General features: G+C 39.8%; 1 protein-coding gene across 1 annotated transcript in view; it reads right to left on the reverse strand.

The window, feature by feature from the left end:
- MEOX2 (mesenchyme homeobox 2) overlaps positions 1-22,719 on the reverse strand; it is a 63,366-nt gene that overhangs the window by 2,103 nt on the left and 38,544 nt on the right. The window contains exon 2 of the mRNA XM_083468520.1: positions 10,442-10,614. Within this exon, the coding sequence (XP_083324646.1) occupies positions 10,442-10,614 (173 nt within the window). The remainder of the gene's footprint in view (positions 1-10,441; positions 10,615-22,719) is intronic.

A 22,719-nucleotide genomic window follows, 5' to 3' on the forward strand; every position in this document is an offset into this window, starting at 1 on the left:
TGCTCTGATGTTAGGAAATATTGTTACGCCATCTGTCAAAAGCTTTCACAAAAACAATGTCAAAGGGCTCATAATGTTTGTACTCTTCATGCAGTCCTTTGTGGAAAATTATATATGACACTTTTCGCAATGAATTTCCTCTAGTAAAATAGCAATGTATTGCTAATGCCAAACACTGTATTAAGCTATACTATGCTTGGGACTATCATTCTGCTATAAATCCGATGAGTTCTTATTTTCTGTAAAATATCAACAGCTTTTTCTCATAAATATTATTTATGCTTAAACATGCATGCACAGAATGTATAAAAAGAGAGAGAGAGAGAGATTAAATTTATCTATGGATGGGGGTGATAGAATAATATACAGCCAGGATGGGGAACCTGTGGTGGACTCTTAACTCCCATCATCCCTGACCATTAGTCATAATGGCTGAGGCAGATGGGAACTGTAGTCCAATAACACCCAGAGGGCTACAGATTCCCCATCCCTTTTAAATATTAGTTGGTCAGTTCAACACTGAACCATAACTGAAAGCGAAGGAGAAGCTGGACCAGGGGTGCATTGCATCTCAAAAAAACCGCATTCATCTGTGTCTAAAATTAGATCTTGCATATTTTATTCTGTGGAGTTTGGGGAAAATATCTAATCTATGGGGAAAGTACCACAAATTCAAAGACCGTTTTAGTAAAATTTAGTAGGCAATCAACCATATTTTGTGTAGTGAAACCAGAGCAAGTGTACATAGACAGGGCACTTGCGCTAACGCCTATTTAACTCAAGCCCATCGGGTTAGCTGGTTTGTGAATTGCAGCCTTAAATATGTCCAGCAGCAGTTGGAAAGGAATAGTTTATGAAGGCCGATGAAGGCAAATGTGCTCAGTTCAGTGGGGTGGAGGGTCACACGTAAAATTCAAGTTCAAGGGGAGGGAATAATATAGTCTAGCATGTGAAAATAGAACTAGCACAAGGAAACTAAGAATAATGCAATGAACCTAGGGGAAAAATAAGAAAAGATTATCTTAATATGTTAAATGCCTTTCACTCTTGGCTGCAATTTGTGACACTGCTATATCTAGTCTGATTTGTAGTGTCTGGCAACCAAAGGGTGCCTAAAGATAGGAAAGCTAAATGTACTCTTGCAGGGTGGGGGATAAAATGTAACAAAGGTACACTGAGAATATGGAAATAGGATAGAAGTCTAGACAAATTCATAGGAAAGAAACTGTATGGCATTATTCTACTGGGGGTGGGGACTTTGCAGGTCATACTTATTAGCAATCTTTGTTTCTGCCTATAAGTGTACAAGTGTGTTTGAGTAATTGTATTTTTATTTTAGATTGCAGAGGAATGGCAACGAGAATGGAAAAATAGATAAAACTGCTTGAAACATAATAGGCCCAAATTGCAAAGGTCATATGTAAAAAGAGGTGTAAATTGGCAAGTGCCTGTGAGTCTGAGGAAGTGAGTAAGCCTGAGGGAGTCTAAGTCAATCTAAGGGAATCTACATTGGCTAGCACATACATGTAAGGCTTGGAAGAAAGCATAAGTTAAACCATCTGAGCCTTCCTCTAAATTTAGATGCCTTCTGGCAAAATTAAGAAGTGGTCTGTGTAAGATGAGACAAGCCCTTTCTCCCCAAGCTCTTCTCTTCACTTTTATTTCCATTAGCTTTAAGCTGTGAATAAGATATGTCAATTAGTCTTTTTTCCCTTTTAGGGTGACTTTCACTAGCATCAATAGGTTGAAGGCAATAACTACTGGATGGCAAAAAATATATATAACAATATCCCTTTGGTGAATATATCCAAGCAACGGTAAAACACTCTGTTTCTTTACTGACATCCTGCACCATACCACAGGTGGAAGGAAAGGAAAGAAGAAGAATAGGCAATTAACAACTCTAGTGGGTTTAATGCTGGTTGTGTTGGGGGTCAATAGAAAAGAGGTCTAAAGCAAAGTCATCATTTAAATTATCCAGAGCCAAACTGTTACCCCACAAAGAGATATGAAGGAGTACAAAAGGAGAGGTTCTCTTATATTTAGGAAGCTGTCCAGCAGTATGTTTGCCAGAAAACTTTAAGGATGTCCCCTCCACCCAGGTTTATGAAAAGTTGGCTCTGGTAATTTTACTTAACATTTTATACTGTTCTTCCTTTTATAAAACAAACAAACAAACAAACTAGAACAGATAACAACATATGCCAGTGCAATAAAAGCAAACAAATAAAGTAATAGCAATAGCAACTGGACTGTGAATTGATAGCTATACTCAGCAGAGGGATGAGTGAAAATATATATATTTTTGGAGGCACCAAAAACTCAGCAGAATTGTTGCTTGCCTTATTTCTGGTTAGGGAGATAATTCTGCAAGTTAGTCTGCAATAGAAAAGGCTTTCTTGGTTGTCACTAGATTGACACTCACAGGTTCTAGCACATCTCATAAGAACTGGGCAACCAGGTCCCAGGTTGTTTATATGTTAGGTAACTTGGTCTTGGTAGCAAATTGGTAACCAGTGCTGCACTTTGAGCAGTGGTTTCATACATTTGCTGTAAACTACTCAAGTTAGCAGATGAACCACTGCATTTTCCACAAGTTGCAACATCCACACCAACCTTAAGGATAGCCCCACATAGAGCACATTGCAGTATTGAGGTAACTAACACATGAATCACTGCAGCAATACTATCTGGAGCTGGTAAAGGACACTCCTAAAGCCCTCCAGTGACAGTAATGGATTCAGAAGTGCCCCCAGACACCTACAACCCCAACCGGAACAGACAATTTGCATAATTCTAGCGGGTGACACTGTGGGTGAAACCACAGAGCCTGGGACTTGCTGATCAGAAGGTTCGAATCCCCGTGATGGGGTGAGCTCCTGTTGCTCGGTCCCAGCTCCTGCCAACCTAGCAGTTTGAAAGCACGTCAAAGTGCAAGTAGATAAATGCATTCTGTATTTTTTTAAAAAAATGCATAATGATCAGATGAAGAGAATCAAACTTTATAAATGATGGAAAATCCATCTTTTCCTTTGGGTTTTAATGTATCACTTTTAAAATTCTAGTTTAACAGCTTTTAAAATGCAGTCTTTGTTACAGATGGCTTAAATCACTCGTTTAAAATCCCAGTCTCCTATGTATTTCATTTAGCACCATTAGACTGTCAAGTTCTTGTCTTTTACTTTATAATAAAGAACAACTTACACCATTATACTCTGAAACAGAAATAGTATTGAACTGCATATATCACATGTGCTAAATATAACAACCTGTAAAGGATGTTTCATGTGTTATTTCCTCCACAGATCAAATTCAGAGAGGTGAAATCTGAACTTCCTTTGGATTTCGTGACAAGTCAATAATGGAACTGATACATGATCCTGTTACATTTTAGCAATAGGAAGGATGTGTGAATTCTGAAAATCAATTCTCTTAAATTCTTAGAAGCCCACACTTTATCCTATTGCTAAAAGTTCCTGCATATCTGAAACAGTTAAGCAGCTTGCTTGAAAGTCAAAATATATATTGAGGAGAAGTAGTAGTAGTAATACTAATAGCAGAAGTAAAAGTCGGAATATGAGAAAGAAATACTAACAGTTTCTGAAAAATTAAACAGACTTTATTTTTATGTAAAGTTTTGTATTTGATTTTCGTAAAGTGTTTGGGGCAAATAGCTGCTTATTAATTTGAAATTGGGATCTTTTCTAATACAAACTTAACTCCCAAATATTTATTTAAATAAAATGGTATTTCTAAGAACGTTTTTGCTTAAGGCAATTTCACATTTTTAAATAATAAGAATAAACCCTGCAATTTAAACATGCAAAAGGTTCTGGGTGGTATCCAGTATTAGTCATAGAACAGGCCCACTGCAACCAATGGACTTAATTAAGTCATTGATCTCAATGGGTCTATTGCAAGTATGTCTTAGTTTAAGTCATGAAGTTAAACTGATTGACACTTCCCAAACATTTCCAGACCAAAGTGCTGTGCCCTGAATCTGCACATCTTACGCCTGTAAACTTCATGTTATCTGTTGTTATTCCAAATGGAACTGCAGGATTAACATGGATGATGGCTGTGCCAAACAAACAAACCTGCAGTAGGACCACGCCCTAATGCTAGCACTTGCTTGAGATACTTCTTAATTAAGACCATTCATCTGTCTAGATACTTTACTTCCAGTTCAGCTTCCTGTAATGGTGCTGGGGTATTGTTTAGCGATTTGGGGTGGGTTATTGTTCTTATTGATATTAATTATTTTATCTTTATTTTAGATACTATTGTGATTTACGTGGAAACTGTTCAGCTTTTTGATGCTTCATTTATTGTTTATGACCACTCTAGTTATGTTTGTCATTATGTAATTTTTTAAATATATTGTACGCTGCCTTGAGCAAGGTTTGAACTATGGAACGGCAGCATACAGATGAAACATTGACTGAAAGTGTTCCAAGCCTAACACACCTTCTTGGAAATCAATCCAGTTGTTTTTAATGGAACTAAGTACATTTTCTTAACATATTAATGCTGTTTTAGCAAGCTCGGCTGCTTCATACCTCCAAAGCATCAAACCCCAGGCAGGTCACATAGGTCACCATCTGGCATGTTCCAACAGACTATTCTAACCTGGGTTTAGTGGTGGTGAACCAACTTAGAATCAGTCTGTGCAACAAATGATTCAGAGCACCACTTTGTAATGGTACGAAACAAGCAAGGCACACAGCAATCTTGACAACTGGACTTCCAACTGACAGACACTGTTTTGTCAAGAGAGATGTATGACCTATGGATCTGATTGAACTGGCGCCTGATTGAACCAGGAAAAACATTCCTCTTCTCCCAGGTCTTTGGCTAATTAAACAATATGGGGGGTATTTTTTTTGTTTGGTATTATGTTATGTACTTTTGTGTTTTTATATTGTAAACCGCCTTGTGATCCTTGGGTGAAGGGCAGTACATAAATTTAATTAATAATAGTGTACTGGACTAAATGCATTGCCATAGAAGGACAAGAAAGTGACTTTAAAATCATCATATTTCTACATAAGAGGTTTGTGCATTTGATAGAAAAGGATGAGTTGGACCTGGATAAACCTAAACAACTGATGAAATGAAGTCTCCTCTTTCAACCGTTTTATTTTATTTTAATGAGCAGGTTCTTATTGTTTCTTTCAAGCACACATATACTCTACCATGCACAGTGGAAAAGGTGGCTAATCTAGAGAGGAGCTATTGCAGCACGAGGAACTATTTCTAAATCACCAGTTATGGACTGATCTGCTAGGCACATCTGCTCACTGGCGTGGTGTGAAAGCACAGCTTCCTTCCCCTTAGTCAACAACTTGGTTAGTATTTAGGTCTCCCAGACTGATGATTTAGCAGTTGCTTAAATAGGTTGAGGAATATATGACCGCATATTGAACATCTCTTTGGGAGCAGGCACCGGAGGAAAAGTCTCTTAGCTTTATCTGTTTTATTTGGAGGAGAGAGAGGGCTACTGAACTTGGAGGAGTGGGGGAAGAATATGATATGGGTGCTAGAAACAAGAGGCATTGTTTCAGTGTATACAGGACAACAGTAAAAAGGTAACAGTTTGAATCAAAGCTTTTTTCTACTCAAGAGTCAAAACCTAAGCTCGCTTCAATGCAGGTGGCTCCCCTAAAAATAAATAAAGTTGCACAGCATGTCAGTCAGTGGAGAATTTGCCTCACTGCTTTAAAATCAAGTCTGACATATATGTATATTTACACACACACACACACGTTTTCTTTTCCTTGGAATAACGACTTTCTTTTAAATCCAGAGAAATAATGTGTTTGTGTATGTGAATATGTAGCTTAAACTGTATTTGACAGCCTCTCTTACAGGCAGCACTAGCAGACATTTCCACTGGGACCAGATCTCACATTCCAAGGCCAGAGCTGCAGGAAACGGACACCGTTTCAGAAACCAAATAAAACATAAAAACCCATACCCCATAATTCTTGTGATCTTTCCTTCAAATGTGGTGGTTTCCTGACCCTCCCAGCAACACATTATAAAAAACCTCCTGTATTGAAGAAGCAGGTGGAGTCTCTGCTCATTTACCAATGGACGGTCACGCAATTTATCAGAACAGGTAAAACCTGCCTATCGAAAGGAAAAAGAGAGAACTATGTAACTTGAAAACTGGGACATTGTTTTCAGTAGAAAGTGGATCGCCCACCCACAAGCTGAAGAATCTATTTATCAAACAGGGAAGTGTAAAGTCCATTTTCTTTTTTTCTCATTAACTCCAATGAAACATTGATTCTTAATATTCTGTCAAGGGCAAAGCAGAGGTGACACAGAAGATCTATGAAAAGGATCTACAGCTTAAAAAAACAATCAGAAAGCTTCAGGGGGCAAGGGGGGGCAATGATTTGGATTCCGACCTCTGCATGGGGGTGGGTTGTGTTTTTCCCCCATGCAGCTTTTGGTTAAAATGCTTCCCCCTCACCCAGCTAGCATTAGCCTAAGTTTCGATTGGGAAAATAGCATAATGGGAAGGGTTCCTATTCATTCTTGGAAAGTGATATTACTATTTTTAATCTTTTTTTTTACATAAAGAGTTTTAAAAGAATGTGATTTGTTTTATTAAGTCTTAGTGCTTATTCTAGGACATTTTCTGATAGATAAGTACATGACTTGTCTCATGGAAATCTGATAACTTTTTATTCTTTGGCAGACTATGTTAAAAAGTAGTCATGCAGAAATGTATGCCTCTTTTTGTCACCTTTCTCCGTCTTCATTTTCCCCTCGTCCAGCACTATGGCTATTATCTGAATTGCCCTCTAGGAAGTTTTGGTCTTTAAATAAACCCCAAAAGCAAGAATCTGTGTTTTCAGATGTCCTGCATCACTCCCGATTGGGCCCTAAAAATCCCTTTGCTTTAAAGCCAAGTGATAATCACAGTTAATACATAAATAAACCACCACAACAATATAATCTGAGAAGGTAGGATTTTCTGTAGGCAAATTAAATAAGTAAATATTGGATTTCTGCAAAACACTCTTAGGTGGAGCTTCTCTTGCACCAGAATTGCAGTTAATGCAGAATGCTGCAGCACGGTTGCTATCAGGAGTGAGACCATGTCAGCCTGCTAAGAGTTCTGCACTGGCTGCCAATTTGTTGCACAGTCTAGTTCAATATGTTACTTATTGGTACTGTATTATATAAAGATTGCTGACACCTCATTGGAACACTCTATATGTCTATTGACACCAGGCAGGCCCTTTCACTGTATCCTTTTCAGCACCTGCTTAAAACATTTGTTTATCCAGACATGTGGATGTTGATGTGCTTTAATCTCTTTTTGGTCTACTGTTAATTTCAATTACCTTTTAAACCTGTTTCCTCGTTTTAACTTTTGCATTGATCATCTCAATATTTAGAGGTTTTATTACAATAAAATGGTGCATTTATGTGTGTATATATTAAAACAAATAAGTAAATAATATTAGCTACCATGAAGGCCTAGAACCTTGCAATTTTTTAATTAAACTTCTTTCATAAAAGGCTTTGTGAGTTTGCGACATTTTCCACCCTTTTCATACTGTGAAGACCCATCTCTTTAGCTCTTAGTAGCTGATGTATAGCACTACTGAAGTAGGAGCATTGGAAACTGCCTTATTATATTGACACAAAATTGGTCCACCTAGCTCTGTATGGCCTATATTGGTTTCTTCTCTGTGGCGCAATGGGTCAGTGTGTCTGGCTGCTAACCTGAAGGTTGGTGGTTCAAACCCACACAGGGATTGGCTGTGGGTAGGATTCCTGCATTGCAGAGGTTGCAAGAGATGATCCTTGGAGTCCCTCCCAACTCTCTGATTCTGTGAACTGTGTGCTCCAATATATGGTTAGACTACAAGTCCCATCATCCCTGGCCAATTTAGCCAAAGGTTGTGGATAATGGTAATTGTAGTCCAACAACACCTAGGGAAGTTTGAAAAGTGTTAATCTACATTGACTTGTAGCAGCACTCTGGGGTTTCAGGCCCTGGAGACGCCAAGGTTTGATCCTGCTGGGATCAATGTGCAGAGCATGTGCTCTGCCTACCAAGCAACAGCCCTTCCCCGGACTACCACACAAGTAAGTGGCTTTGAAGGGAGTTTATAGAAAAAGAAAAAGAAAGACAAATTTGCAACAACTAATTTAGTACAACTGCTATCCACCTTTAAAAAGCAAATGAAGAAGCAGAAGAAGCCCAGCTCTTTGCATTCCAGATTTCCCTGGAGGCTGCCACAGCTATATAGCAAAGACAATTTAAGAAGCATCTTTGTCTTGGCAGTTCTGGAGGCTTCCCCCCACCCCTCTTTTGAGAGCTCCTTTGGTTCTGTCATATCTCAAGCTATGCAGCAAAAATTACTCCTCTGCAGCATATTGAATTGAAACCTTTGAAGAATTGCCTCTGGGAAACAGAAATCATCTCATCATGCTCTGCTGTTTTTAAAAAAAACACACCAAGAATGTGCTGTATTAAGTGCCATTACGAAAGCAAAGGTTTCGTGCACATGCAACTTAATTTCCTCAAGCTGCATCAGTGTTGTTTGGTGTGAGGCGTAGGTGGCACTGTGGTCTAAACTACCGAGCCTCTTAGGCTTGCCAGTCAGAAAGTTGGCAGTTCAGTTCCGCGCCATGGGGTGAGCTCCCATTGCTCTGTCCCAGCTTCTGCCAACCTAGCAGTTCAAAAGCACACCAGTGCAAGTAGATAAACAGGTACCACTGAGGCAGGAAGGTAAACGGCGTTTCTGTGCGCTCTGACACTCGCCATGGTCCTCCATGCGCCAGAAGCGATTTAGTCATGCTGGCCACATGACCCAGAAAGTGTCTGTGGACAAACACTGGCTCCCTAGACCCGAAGAGAGATGAGCGCCACACCCCATAGTCACCTTTGAATGGACTTAACCGTTCAGGGGTTTACCTTTACCTTATATATTATCAGGAGAAGGTGGGTGGTTTTTAAGAGAGAGAGAGAGAGAGAGAGAGAGAGAGAGAGAGAGAGAGGTGTGAACATTAAACACAGGATTAAGGAATGGGGCAGGTGAGCATTATCCACCAGTAGCAGTTGACACCTGTTTTTAATGTATATTTGGGGAACTTTCCTGTTTTCTTAAACTGTTCTCCCTATTACAGCACCAGATCATCCCATTTCGGTGTCCACTCTAATATTTTCTCTCACCTTCATTTGTCAGGAATGTTAGCTGTTAGCTGAATGTGAACTGACACACCAGAACAGTGTGCATTTGCAGAGCCTGTGAGCACACAACAGAAAGTGGACCTGTCCTCTAGATGCTGGCCTGAAAACCTTTGGACATGCTGCAGCCAAATCACCTCCACGTCTTGACTCAATAAAGGCACCACCTTGCCATCTAGGAATTAGTTACTCGCAGCACTGCACTTTTTTGTAACCTTCCCATTCATGTCAAAAACTATACTCAACCTAAAGTCAAGCATTCCCTTACATCTCCCCTTCTCCCTCCCTTTGACACGCTTTGGACAGAGCATAAGGACAAACGGGGGTACTATTTCACTTAAGCACCACCCATCCCCCATGATTTCTTCCCTCTTTCCCCATGTCTCCAGATTTCCAGCTTCTACCACTTCAGATTCCTTTTGTTCTGAACACTGAAGCATAACCATGTAGCCACTCTTGGCTGGTTAGCATCTCCTCTCTTCCCCACCTCCTCGCCATCTCTCTCACTTCCTTCATCCTTTCTGGGACAAGCCTTGAGTAAATTTGCCTGTTATTTTACTTTCTCAATAATAACTTCCTGTGTACTTTGATGAATGTGGCCATTTCTGTGGTAGGCGTACCGGACTGGCAGCAGTCAGTATAGAATCAGGGTCACTTAAAGGAGAGAGTAAAGATTTTCCTAGCAGTTGCATAATCCTGCCCAGCAGTCATTCACATTTCAGAAGCAGGTTTCATGTCCTGAACATGCCTGACAGCACCCTACCCTGTGTCACAGGTCAACATTATCACCAGTTTTGTTTGAATTGCTAGAATTAATAGAGTGTGCGTATGGAGGGATAGGGATTTATTAAAAAAAAACGGGACTGGAGAAGAAGATAAATGCATTTGTGTTGTAAATGCTTATAAAACTTAAAAAAACCAACAACCCACAGAAGACAGGATGAATGTTAAAAGGACAGTCTGAAAATGCATTTCTTCTATTCTGGCAGACACGGAACTGAGCTCATTAATTTTCCATGGCTGTTACAATGTGCTAACTGATTTTATAAGTATCTGTTTCAAAGATAACATTGATGTTATCCAGTATGTATATGCATAACATAAATGTCATGTTAGGATTTTATTCTATTCCACACATTATCATGTCTACTTCTAAATGAGATAGATCTGGTCTGAGGTAATTGCCTGCACTTAGAACGCCATTAATTTATTTTCCATTCATACCTGTCTTTCAGTAAGATCCAGGTTTACTGCTATCTCATATCTCCGCAGCCTGGTGAGGTAGTTGTGGTGAGCAAACTCTGCTTCTAACTCTCTGATTTGCTCTTTGGTGAAAGCAGTTCTTTCCTTCCTTGGCTTACTGTTGACTTCTGATTTGTAATTTCCCTCTTGAGAATCTGAAATAAATGAAAGATCAAATCAGGAGCCATGATACGTTTATGCTTTATTAGGAAGCAAACATTCAAGGTGAAAATATCATTTGAGATGGTATTGTACAGATAGGATTCAGAAAGTATTGGTATAGGCAGGAAACGTCATGCCGGCGGTATTCTGTCAAATTCATGGGTGCTTGCAATGCTACAGCCTACTGAAGGCACAAGTGGTGCATGGTTGACTCCCCATGTCCTTCTTATGTACTGCAGGTACAGCTCTGGCTGCTAGAGGCAAATACCTTGAATCACCTACACAAATGTCTTTACAAATATATCTCAAATAACCATCATGCAACCACCATTCAAACACACCCTGTTTAAAATGGGGAAGAGGTTTTTTTGTTGTTCGCGTTCTTTGCCATATGCAATACGACTGGATGCAATGATTAGCATCCTGCTGTTTTATGTAAAGGTCATTTGGGATATGTTTGAAAGAAGTTTAAACTTGCAACATTTAAATATAAGATTGTTCTAATAGTTTTTCCTAAGCATTCCTCCAAAGAAGGGCTCTATAACCTAAAATACATTGGGATTGTGATCACTTTGGATCAATGAGTTGTCTGGCCATTTTATATTCTCTTTTTACACCAGGCAAGATATCTTCTACTATAAAATAACTTTCTCAATGAAGCAATGTCATAAGAACGGCACCTCCCTGAAGGCCTTTCCCATATTAACATTTAAAAGCTAGCTCATTGCTATTTGACTATTATTAGCTGACTGCCGCTGCTTGAATGAATTGGGATTTTCCTACCTGGACATCACTGCCTTGTAGGAAAAACCATGTCCCCTATGACATGTGAAAAATACATGCACATTTATTTTTCCACATATATTTCCCTACACATAAGAATCATGTGCAAAGTGGCCCTAAAGCAAACTATGACCCATGTATCGGATTACCCTGCCCACCCCAATTTTATATCCATTTGTTTCTAATCTTGGCATGCTGTGTGCTGTAAATCCAAAATTAGCTAGCGTTCAGCATGAGAATCACTAGTCAACTTTTGGCTTCATCAACCATCTTAAAAATGTCACAGATAAATTCACACTTCAGCTGCTGATTTAAATAGAAACCTGCATCAACTTCCAAGCAGACAAGCTCATAAGCAGTCTCTTTATGACTTTCGCTGAAGGATGAGTCACTGGCATGCCTGAGATGGCCTTGTTGGCCAAAGAACACCATAACTACAGCAGATCTTATAAGCAGACAAGAATGGTTTGGATTATAACCAGCTCCTATGGAGGGTAGAGTGAAAAGGGTTTAGTTTTCATTGAGAACTTCCAGTAATCATTGTCCCTACTGCCAAAGTCACTGGAAACTTCTATGAAGGAAAATTCATAGGCCTGTCTGCTGATATACATCTTAAAAATAAAAGAAATGTTGAAAGGCAAACAGGATATAAAAAAGACAAATATAACAAACTCTACCAATACGGCATGTAAAATGCTTATTATGAAGGCCAAAGAATGAAATTCAAAGGAACTCTGCACCTCGCCCTCCTCCCTAATGGCATGTACAAATAGAAAGCTTACCATATACTTCCAGGAAATGCCAGTAGGCTTTGGCAGTGCACCAAGGCAAGGCAAGGCAGTTCCAACAGTGCAGATCAGCCTCCTCGAATGGCTGCCTACAAGCCCTGAGTATGCAGGTTTGCTTTGGGCATCGTGATCCTTATCTGTCCTGTAGCTGCAACAACTGCTATGAGATCCTATGGGAACCACGGAAGGCAGAGCTGGACAGCTCCACCCTGCCTGCCTCTAAATACCAGCGCAAAGATGTGCTTAGGAGCTGACAGACAACTCTGTTGGCCTGAGGGAAGAATGACAGGAACAATCACAGCCTCATCTTCCTCTTCATTCCTAAAAGTTCCTTGTGTTCTAGTGTCTTTGTAAAGGCAGTCCCTTGTGCTCCATTAGGCAATTCTTTGTTGCAGGATGCAACAAAGCCTGTTGAAGTTAGGAAACAGGTAAGCCTGCACCAGCCATTATTTGAGGACGTCTCTCAGGAACAGCTATTGCAATCTGCACTTTATCCTGGGTTGCATTTCTGGTTTGAGAATTATTTATGGGTGTTTTGTTTTGTTTTGTTTTAATCAGGGAAGCAGGCATTTGATTAATTGTCCTGTCGTATTTTTTCCAAATCTCAGGCAAAGCTTGACAAACACCATTGCCATCCAGAATCTTACTATTTGAAATGGCACACTTATTTACTTAAGAACAGGTGCCCCCAGATTTTACTTTATTTTATTTTTATTTGTGTGTGTGAGTTGGTATAGGCAACATGGTGCTCTCCAGAAATTGTCCCATCAGCCCCAGCCAAGATGGCTAGTGGTAAGGGCAATAGGAACTGTAACCCAGTGTCTGATGCCATAAATGGATCTACGTATGAGTGATGCATTTCCAAGCCTTGTGACTGTTATACCAGATGAGAGACCTACTGGTAAATTCAACCTCCTGGTACGGTCAGCTAGGGAATGCGATGGGCTATAGTCTTCTGTCTGACCTGAACTTACTGGTTCAGATTGTCTCTATCTCAAAAAGGATATTGTAGAGCTGGAAAGCATGCAGAAAAGGGAACCAAAATTATCTGGAGCTGGAGCCCCTTCCCTACAAGGAAAGACTATAATATTTGGGGTTTGTTGTGTGTGTGGGGGGACGGGACGACTAAATCTTGATGTCATCCAGTGAAACTTAATTGTCAGGACAGACAAGAATAAGCACTTATTCATACCACCACATGACATGCAATTGATTTCTGGCATTGGCTCCCACGAGACGCAATGATGGCCACAAGGCTTGATCATTTTGAAAGGGGATTAGAAAAAACGAATGGAGGATGCAGTCCCCAATGGATACTAATCATTGCAGGAGTTTATGGAACCTCGCAAGTTCAGAGGTAGCACATCTCTGAAACACAGTTACAGGTGAGCATCAATGGTAAAAGGCTCATGCGCTAGAAATAGCTGGGTAACCAGGAGGCTGGACTGGATGGGTCAGCAGTTCTGCTCCTTATGCTCTAGCGCAAGAGTGGGAAAATCTGTGGCTCTCCTGGTATTGCTGGACCTCCAATCTCTGGCTATGTTGGCTGGGGTTTATGGGAACTGGAGTCCAACAGCAGCTGGAGGGACTCATGTTCCCCACCCATGCTCTCACAGTATGTCACATTCCTAGATTCTGCTCTGACTCTTTAGTTCGTGCAGCCTGCCATTTTATCTGCTAGCCCAGGCTGTACTTGCCCTGCCCTGCCCAAAGGATGGTCCACTCAGTTACACTTGCTTGGACTGTGTTCAGTCTGCCCGCTCCATCAATGGGTTTTTTAAAACAAAAATGGATTGTTTTATTTACATCGGATTTTTTAAAATTTAAATTGGATTTTTAAAATAAAATGCTTTGGGCAGAAAAATCTTTCTAAAGATAGTTTTCTATTTAAGTTACATGATAGTCCAAAGGCTATTCATCGGGAAATAAGGATTTGTTTTAAGTTTTTCATGTGTGCTAAAACTCAGTCTAAGTTTATTAAAAAATATATGTTTAACCACATCAGTTAACAAACATGGATACATGTGCTATAATGTTATTGCTTTAGTTAAATAAATTGCTTAAATTGTTGTTAAGGAAATGATTGTTTTTCTTCTACCAATAAAGTACAGCAGAAAATATAAACAGTTAACTTACTAAACCTCACAATTATTTCATAATTATCTGTCTGTGTATTTCTAATAGTATAACCAAATCAGTAATTTTTGAGATAATTGTAAAAACTACTCTGAAAATTTATTATTCCAAAAATGAAACCTTCCTCTGGTTGTAAATATCAAGATTACACCAGCAAGAATGAGTCTTTCTGTAAAATGATTTAAATCAAGTCTGACTTGTGATTTAAATCGTGATTTAAATCGATTTGATTTAAATCAAATCCATCCTGGCCAGCTCTGCCACCTCCTCCCCCCCCCAAAAAAAAAGAACCCACACAGCATTGCACACATTTCAGCATCTTGCACGAACTGCTTGTTTGGGAAGGCTACCTGGCTGGTGATAGCTTTGCAAGTCTGAAGCATTTTCTCAAGGATAAATAAACTGCTGGTTGGACAGTTACTACAGTTTGAGTGGTTTGGTTGTCACTGAAAAACACTTTGCATATTGCAAGCAAGACTATTAAACTGAGTTGCATAGCTAGCTGGTCACGTTTTGTTAGCCAGAAAGATCTTGCACGAGACCTAAGCAACAGGGGAAGATTCGCTATTCAGACATTCTTGCCATTACTGGATAGAAACTATGCTGTAAAACCTTTTTGGCAGCAGTGCTTCTATCAGCAGCAGTAGCTTTCCTTGGCAGACTGGCATATGGGTAAAGTCTGGGTTGCAGTTTTATTGCATATCACTGAATGTACGTGTGTCATACGGCATCTGCTCTTGGCAAAGGCCTCCCGGCTGAACTGTGGTGAGGCTGTTTTGCCCAGCCTCATCGTTTGTTGGCTTCCTAGTCTCTCATTTGCTTTATGGGGCTATGTTGGGACACAATGAAATGTCTGGAGTAGAGTAAAATATCTTGCATAAATTATTGCTAAACACTGACTAATGGTAGAATCCAAACTGGTCTCTGTTTCATGAAAAAAACAAATAATCATCGCATCGCCACACAGTTACAGCTACATCTTTTAAATTTATCTATCACTATCTAGTCTCGATAAAACAAGAAGAGGAAATTCTTCCGCAATATCTAGCACACGTAAAATATATTAACACATATTTTCTTGCTGCTAGTTGCTCTCACAAAGTTCTGTGGTGAAGAAAGATTATCACTGTAGAACAAATTATCATTCACTTTAAATGTGGAAGCTACTTCATTATCCTCTGAGATATACCACTATTGTTACATTGGCCGCACTGATTAGGGTGAGATTATAATTTGCCAAAGACCAGCCAGTAAATTCCTGAATAAAACTGGTTATCTCTAACGACTGCTGACCATACCAAAAATGTTATTTTCTATGCCCAGTGTATTAAACACTGACTAATCTATGACCTTATTGAAATGAGTTATTCTTGTGAATGTTTGGGGCTGTTAAATTTTTTAACTATATTTACTTTAATTTAAAATTTTCTGCCTACTTTAACACGTTGTAAAATTCAATACGGCAAGAGAAGAAGGGTATATATAAGGCTAATACAAACAAAATAAATTCTAAAATTGGAAAGGTACATAGAAATGTTAGACATTAACCACAAAGTCCTGGTAACAAGGCTTATGTAACAGAATTATAAAACTTTTAGTGACTGCGTTTCCACAATTATCTGGCTTTCTCTCAAGTTGCAGTCCCACTTAACTACTTCTATTGCGTTACGCAGAACTTCACAGACCTACAGTACTTACAGGGATGTGCAAGACGTCTGCTTGAGATTCTCTGAGAGAACGCTCTAAAAAGAGTGGACTTCAAAACATGATATATCCAAGACTCTTTGCTTCCCCACCCTCACAGGGCGAAACTTCTAAGCGGTTTCCACCTTTGCATCCCTTATACCTACATGCCCCCACCATCTCTATTTCTTCAATTAACTTCCCAAAATGCCATCTTTCCCACAACCCTTTGGTTTCATCCTTTGAAACAGGTCTAAACTGCAAAGGGGGTCACTTTTCACAAACATCTTTGGCTGCTGTGAAAAGCACTCTAATTTTCAGGAAGATTTGCAAAGAGGAAGAGCTGTGTTCAGCTTTCCAGCACCGTTCCTGAGTTAGGACAATGCTTCAGCTGGCTTTGTGACATAATAAAATAAAATCTTAATGCTAATGTGGTGTTTAGCAATATCATTACACCGGCTATGCAATTTCTGCATGGCCAGGTATCCTGGGGGATGGAGCTGGGGGTGCGATCTGAGTTCAGCAACATCCAGAGGGCCACAGGTTCCTTCCCCATCTCTGCTATATGAGCAGCCTAAGCTACCTCTGGCTAAACCCAGAGAGGCTCACAAGCCCCATTAATATGGTTCACATACCTGACAGCAATAATAATAATGGCAGAATTTCACTTGGATAAATAATTTTTTGTACTGAATGAACAGCAAAGAATGCTATGCAATTACAAGCTATGGGGGAAATGTGCATTTAGCAGATGTATGATTTTTAAACTCCTGCATACATTTGACTGGTTCCTGTCCTTCATTTCATGGCCTCGTGTTATGTTATGTGCAACTCTTTCCCTGTTGTTTTCTATTAAAATCAACTTGCTCTGGATACTCTTTAGGTATGTTGTCTCTGTGAAGTTTGATTGCTTTGATTCCCAAAGCAGTATTTTGTTTTATTTTTTGCAGGAATTTATTTTCCACATTTCTAACAGCCAGGATTAAGAGATTCCATCCCATCTTGAGCTTGGGATCTATATTCATAATATCACCTAGATTTGTTTTCTCTTTGGTGGAAAATGGGTGGAAAACCTAGAGGAGATTTCTGGCAGATTTCACGTCAGCTTCCCATCTGTTTTGCAGCTGCTGCAACTGAGGCAACCCCCCCCCCTCGAGTTTTCCTCTGCTGCCTGTATCCTATGCCAAATGGTAGGTGTAGCTGAAAAAAGGGGGGGGTCTGAAAGGGCCCCATAATGCACTCCCTTTTCCCACATAATACTTTAAGTATTAACATATGGTATATAACACCTGAGGTTAAAGGAAAGCATTATGTAAAGCTTGTATTGTTCTCCACACTCGCTGCTATATATTTCATAAAATGCAGATGAGTGATCAGGTGGTGCTTAGCTTGATAGCTTTTAGTTCTGTAAAACTTTGGGGGATTTTTGTGATTAAGCTAACTCAAGAAGACAAACAGGAAGTATGGAAAAACATGCACACTTGCTTCCAAGCATTGTTTTCTCTTTCAACACCCAGAGAGGATCTTAAATTTAACTAGTATAGTAAGGGAGAAAGGTTGCAATTATTTGCAGAGGGACATACAGCTTCTTTTAATATAAGGAGCACCAGGTCCTTCAATTGCTAGGGTAATATTCAACCTTTTAAATATATATGAAAAAGTAAAGTATATGGAAAATAGATTATGGTAATGATTGTGAGAAGATTAAACCAGAGTACAGTGGTACCTCGGGTTACGGATGCTTCAGGTTACAGACGCTTCAGGTTACAGACTCCGTTAACCCAGAAATAGTACCTCGGGTTAAGAACTTTGCTTTAGGATGAGAACAGAAATCGTTCTCCGGTGGCATGGCGGCAGCGGGAGGCCCCATTAGCTAAAGTGGTACCTCAATTTAAGAACAGTTTCAGGTTAAGAATGGACCTCCAGAACGAATTAAGTTCGTAACCCAAGGTACCACTGTACTTGGTCGCCACCATTCACAATAACCCTTCTGCCATTTCGATGCAGATATCAATGGCAAAACTTCCAGAGTCAAAAATGCATAGCACAGTGACAAATAAAAACAATACCCCCCCCCCCAGTTTAAAAGGCCATAGTTTGTTTAATGAGCCATATGCCCGGGAGAAAAGTTACGTAACAAAGGCATCAGACCTATCAGTTCAATAGGTTATACTTCTCTGTTCACAAAACTGTGCCTGTTGGTTGGAAGACCAGTTGATTGCTCTGTACCGTCCTTGCTTCCTCACATTTCAATTGGTGATAAAGTAGCCTCTGAATCATTTGTCACACACACTCATTCTAATTTGGTTCACCAACACTAAACCCACGTTAGAATAATCTGTCGGGACATGCCAGGTGGTGTCCACTACAACCACTGATTTGTCAGTATATATTTGGATATGGAGTGAGAATGCACCCACCCTTTTCAGAGTTGTTCTAAACTTTCTTTGTCTACATTCATAAGAAAGGTCTTTTATTTTCTTAAAATTAACTTTCTTAGACTGTTATGAAGAGCCCTCCTCTCCACAAATACGAGTGTGCATGTTAACTCAGACTTTGCTGGCTTTCAAGTTTCCATTTCTTCCTCATCCACAAATGCACAAGCTCCCATCTGACCAAAAATAATAAATAGCTTGCATGTAAGCCAAGGAATGTAGGCTTTAAGTTTTCCATACTTAGCAATAAAATTGAAAAGCTCACAGAGTTTAAGGCAGGTTGAGTTTCTTTATGGCTTTATTACTTTTTCACTTTTTCCTTTTTGTTCTGTAGAAAGGCAGCTCTTGAGGTTGCATTTTGCAAAGGACAATGGCAGTTTTGTATCGGCAAATCAGTTGTGCTCAAAAGCATCAATGCTATATGACAGCAAAGATGGGACTGAATATTACACAGCTCAGTCCCAATTCTTTGCAAGATGAAGCACCCAAGAAAGGAGACATAAAGTGGCTTCATTGTGAGCTCTAAGGCTCCAGTGGTCAGCATGATGATTCTTGGAGTCACCAGGAATGGCAGCAGCAACATTCACAATCTAGGCTGGGGGGTTTTCTCAAAATCATATAGTATTCCGCTCCTCTTAAACACTTGCTTATGACCAACAGCATGTTAAGCAGTAAATAAATGGAAGGAGGGTATGAATGAATTAAACCCTTTTGTTTTAGTTGTGAAAACAAATGGGAATGCATATGACTGATTTCCAAATGAAATTTCCATTTGTGACCTGTTAATTTATTCAGAACTCATCCATTTGAACTGGAGTCCTTGCTTGGAATTGTGCAGCTCATGGAAAGGTTACAGGGAGAGCAATCAAACTGGCTCATAAGGAAAAAAAAATGCATCATCTCTAAGGAAGTATCCATAAATCTAATGGTTTCTATCCACATCATTCCACACAGAAAGCGCCAATCCCAGTGGTAACAGCAAGGAACGGAAGCTATGAAAGAGGGTGTCACAAGCTTCATTGCCAATACTATTCCCCCCCCCCCCAATCTGTGGGTTCGCTTTATTTTGTTTTAATAATTTATAAACCACTTAACATAAAATATTTCAGCAGTGATTAAAAGCATATCAAAATATGAAAGATAAAAATCAGTTACTACTAATGTTGAAAAGCAGTCTCTTAAATCAAGCAGAACATGAACTCAAAGACACTCCCCACTTGAGCTCCACAGCAAGAGGCATTTGAAGGCATGCTGCCTCTGGTTACTGAAGTAATACAGAGCATTCATTATTAGTGGCCATTGAGAGACATATCCTCAATGACTATCTAATCTCCTTTTTAAAAGCATTCAAGATGGCAGCCCTCACACCATCCTATGGTAGCAGATTCCATAGTATAGCCATGGTGCTATGTGAAGAAGCACTTCCTTTTGTTTATATACTTGCTTCTGCTTAAGACTAGTAAAGGTAAGGAACCCCTGACCATTAGATCCAGTCATGACCGACTCTGGGGTTGCGGCGCTCATCTCGCTTTACTGGCTGAGGGAGCCGGTGTACAGCTTCTGGGTCATGTGGCCAGCACGACTAAGCCGCTTCTGACGAACCAGAGCAGCACATGGAAATGCCATTTACCTTCCCGTCAGAGTGGTACCTATTTATCTATTTGCACTTTGACGTGCTTTTGAACTGCTAGGTTGGCAGGAGCAGGGACCGAGCAATGGGAGCTCACCCCGTCATGGGGATTCAAACCGCTGACCTTCTGATAGGCTAGTTCTAGGATCTGTGGTTTAACATACAGTGCCACCCATGTCCCTTAAGACTAGCTGGCAGCTAAATCTGCCTTGCTGCTGAGTTCCTCTGCACCTGCAATTCTCTGATCTGGTTTACGAGGAATACAATCTCACAGATCACTTCTTTGCTGTGCCACTCTGTGGTTCTATTGGTTTAGATAGCACTTAGGGTACATCTGTCTGCCTTTTTATTAAAATGCCCTTAAAACCAGGACCCTTTATTCCATCTGATCTTTGACAGATATGGGCTTTGAGTAGGTTAACAAAATGAAAAAAAGAGAGGAAAAGGAGAGTTAAGAAGAAAGAAACTGGGTCTCCCACTGAAAGCAGTAAGGAGCTTTCAGGATGCACACCTTTTAAAATTGCCTCTGAGGGCCAAAGTAAACATGACGTAAAATGCACTTTACATTTAACCTGCACACTGGAAAATAAAAAAGCACATGACACCTGTTTTGGGGGGTGGGTGATAATTAACAGGATCGCCACAGGCACAGGGCAGGGGATGTAACACTTTCCTCTCTCTCCAAAGTCTCTCTCCCAACTAGTAGTTTTGGAGAAGGGGTTTTACTCAAGTCTCCAGCAGTTATGCCTCATGCTACTCCTCCTCCTTCCTTAAACTTGTAGTACAGACATGTTTGTTTTCCTGGTGGAATGTAAAACTGAAATACCTAATCCAGCAAAGAGGTTCAGTACATAGATAAGGGCAGACTGCAGGCAAGAAAGGACTGGAGCTATAGGCAAACTCAAGCTTTTGAGCCTGATATTTCTGGGGATCTCTGGAAGGATGAGCCAATACATTACATTAGACTTCACTCCCAGAGAACAGTGTGGGAACAGGACTTTCCAACAAGAATGCTTTCAGAAACATGAATGGTTAGGGTATTCTGCATCAGCTGATGTAGCTTTCTGCAATGTTTGTTGAAATTTCCAACCAAATCTGTGAAAAGCACTTGAAAAATCAAGTGGCTTTCACAAACATGCTACACCCATGGTCTATATTTCAACAATGTCTATATGGCATGAAAAAGAACCTCTTGATATTCTCTTGTTCACTGTATCCTTAACATCCTTTTTCTTATGAAACACAAAATTATGCCAGTCATTTAATTCCTGGTGTTTGTACTAAAATTTCTGTTAACATGACCTTTATAAAGCCCTTTATATAGCAAACTATTTGCATGTAGGAGTGCGAGGGAAGGTCACTTTTTTTTCCTTCCCCTGGCCTGGCCCTCACATCCTCTCCACCAGGAAAGTGAAGGAGATGGGCTGGTACTATGAACACGCACAAATGCTTCACCAAGAAATGTGGCTGCTCCAGCTAGGAAGGGCAGCTACAGGGCTCTTCTTATGGAAGCCCAAAGTCTGAAAGAAGCAACAACGCAGAGGAGACTATTGTAGCAGCAATTAAGCATGAATGGTCTGACTATTATCCAACATTTCCGCATCACATTGCTTTCTCCGTCTCTATTGTAAGCAGTTTTGCCTGGTGTGTGTTTTCAAAAGCTCATATTACACATTAGTAGCATACAGAGTATCTAGCTTAACCATGCAGTCACAAATCATTTCCCATTTCATGGTCTAGACTCAAGTTGTCTGTTAGCTTTCTAAATACTTTCTTTCTTTCTTTCTTTCTTTCTTTCTTTCTTTCTTTCTTTCTTTCTTTCTTTCTTTCTTTCTTTCTGATTTTGTCTGTTGAATCCAAGCTAACCTCTGTAATAGTGCTAGGAAGAATTAATGTAGAAAAGAGTCTGTCTTCTCTGGTTTATCATATATGTGCACCTATGTCCGCTACATGTGCTCTAGCCAAATATTTTATATATCTTACTACCCCTCAGAAAGCATTAAAATGAAACCTAAAAGGGCCAGCTGTGCTCATAAATGCAGGTTAGTAAATAACCAGACGTTATCTGTTTTTCTTCCTTTTTTCAGACTCCACAGGGCTGCCAGTGTATGTGTATTCTACTATTTCATTCAGTTTACTTTTACAGCATCATCCCGAAGTGCAACACTCACCATAAAAGAAAAGGAACAGTGGAAAGTGCTTTCCCACCTGCAATTAAATGGAATTACCTGTCTTTTAGGAGAAGGCAAAATAAAAAGGGGTTGTAAAATATTAAGAGTTAAAACATCTGAAAAAAAGATTTTATTGCCCATGTTCATGTCAAAGAGTCACACATTTTTGGGGGTCTCCGCCCACAAAAAAAGACTACCTGCAAATATGAGACAGATAAATCTAATGAATAAACTGGGATTTCAGCAGTGCAGTCCTATACATGTCAACACAAAAAGTAATGTCTTTATACCTTCCTTATAGCAAATTACCTCTTATTTGGCTCAGATTGAATGATAACCTCACAAACTTGTTTCTAGGTTCAATGGAGGAACAAGATAGCATACACCCATGAACACCTTCCAGACATGCCTATACCCCACCAAGAGCCCCAAATGTCCATATGTAGGCAGCATGTTTGAAGAACATGTATGT

The sequence above is a fragment of the Podarcis liolepis genome (assembly GCF_965112155.1).
Source record: "Podarcis liolepis genome assembly, chromosome: 12".
Lineage (NCBI taxonomy): Eukaryota > Metazoa > Chordata > Lepidosauria > Squamata > Lacertidae > Podarcis > Podarcis liolepis.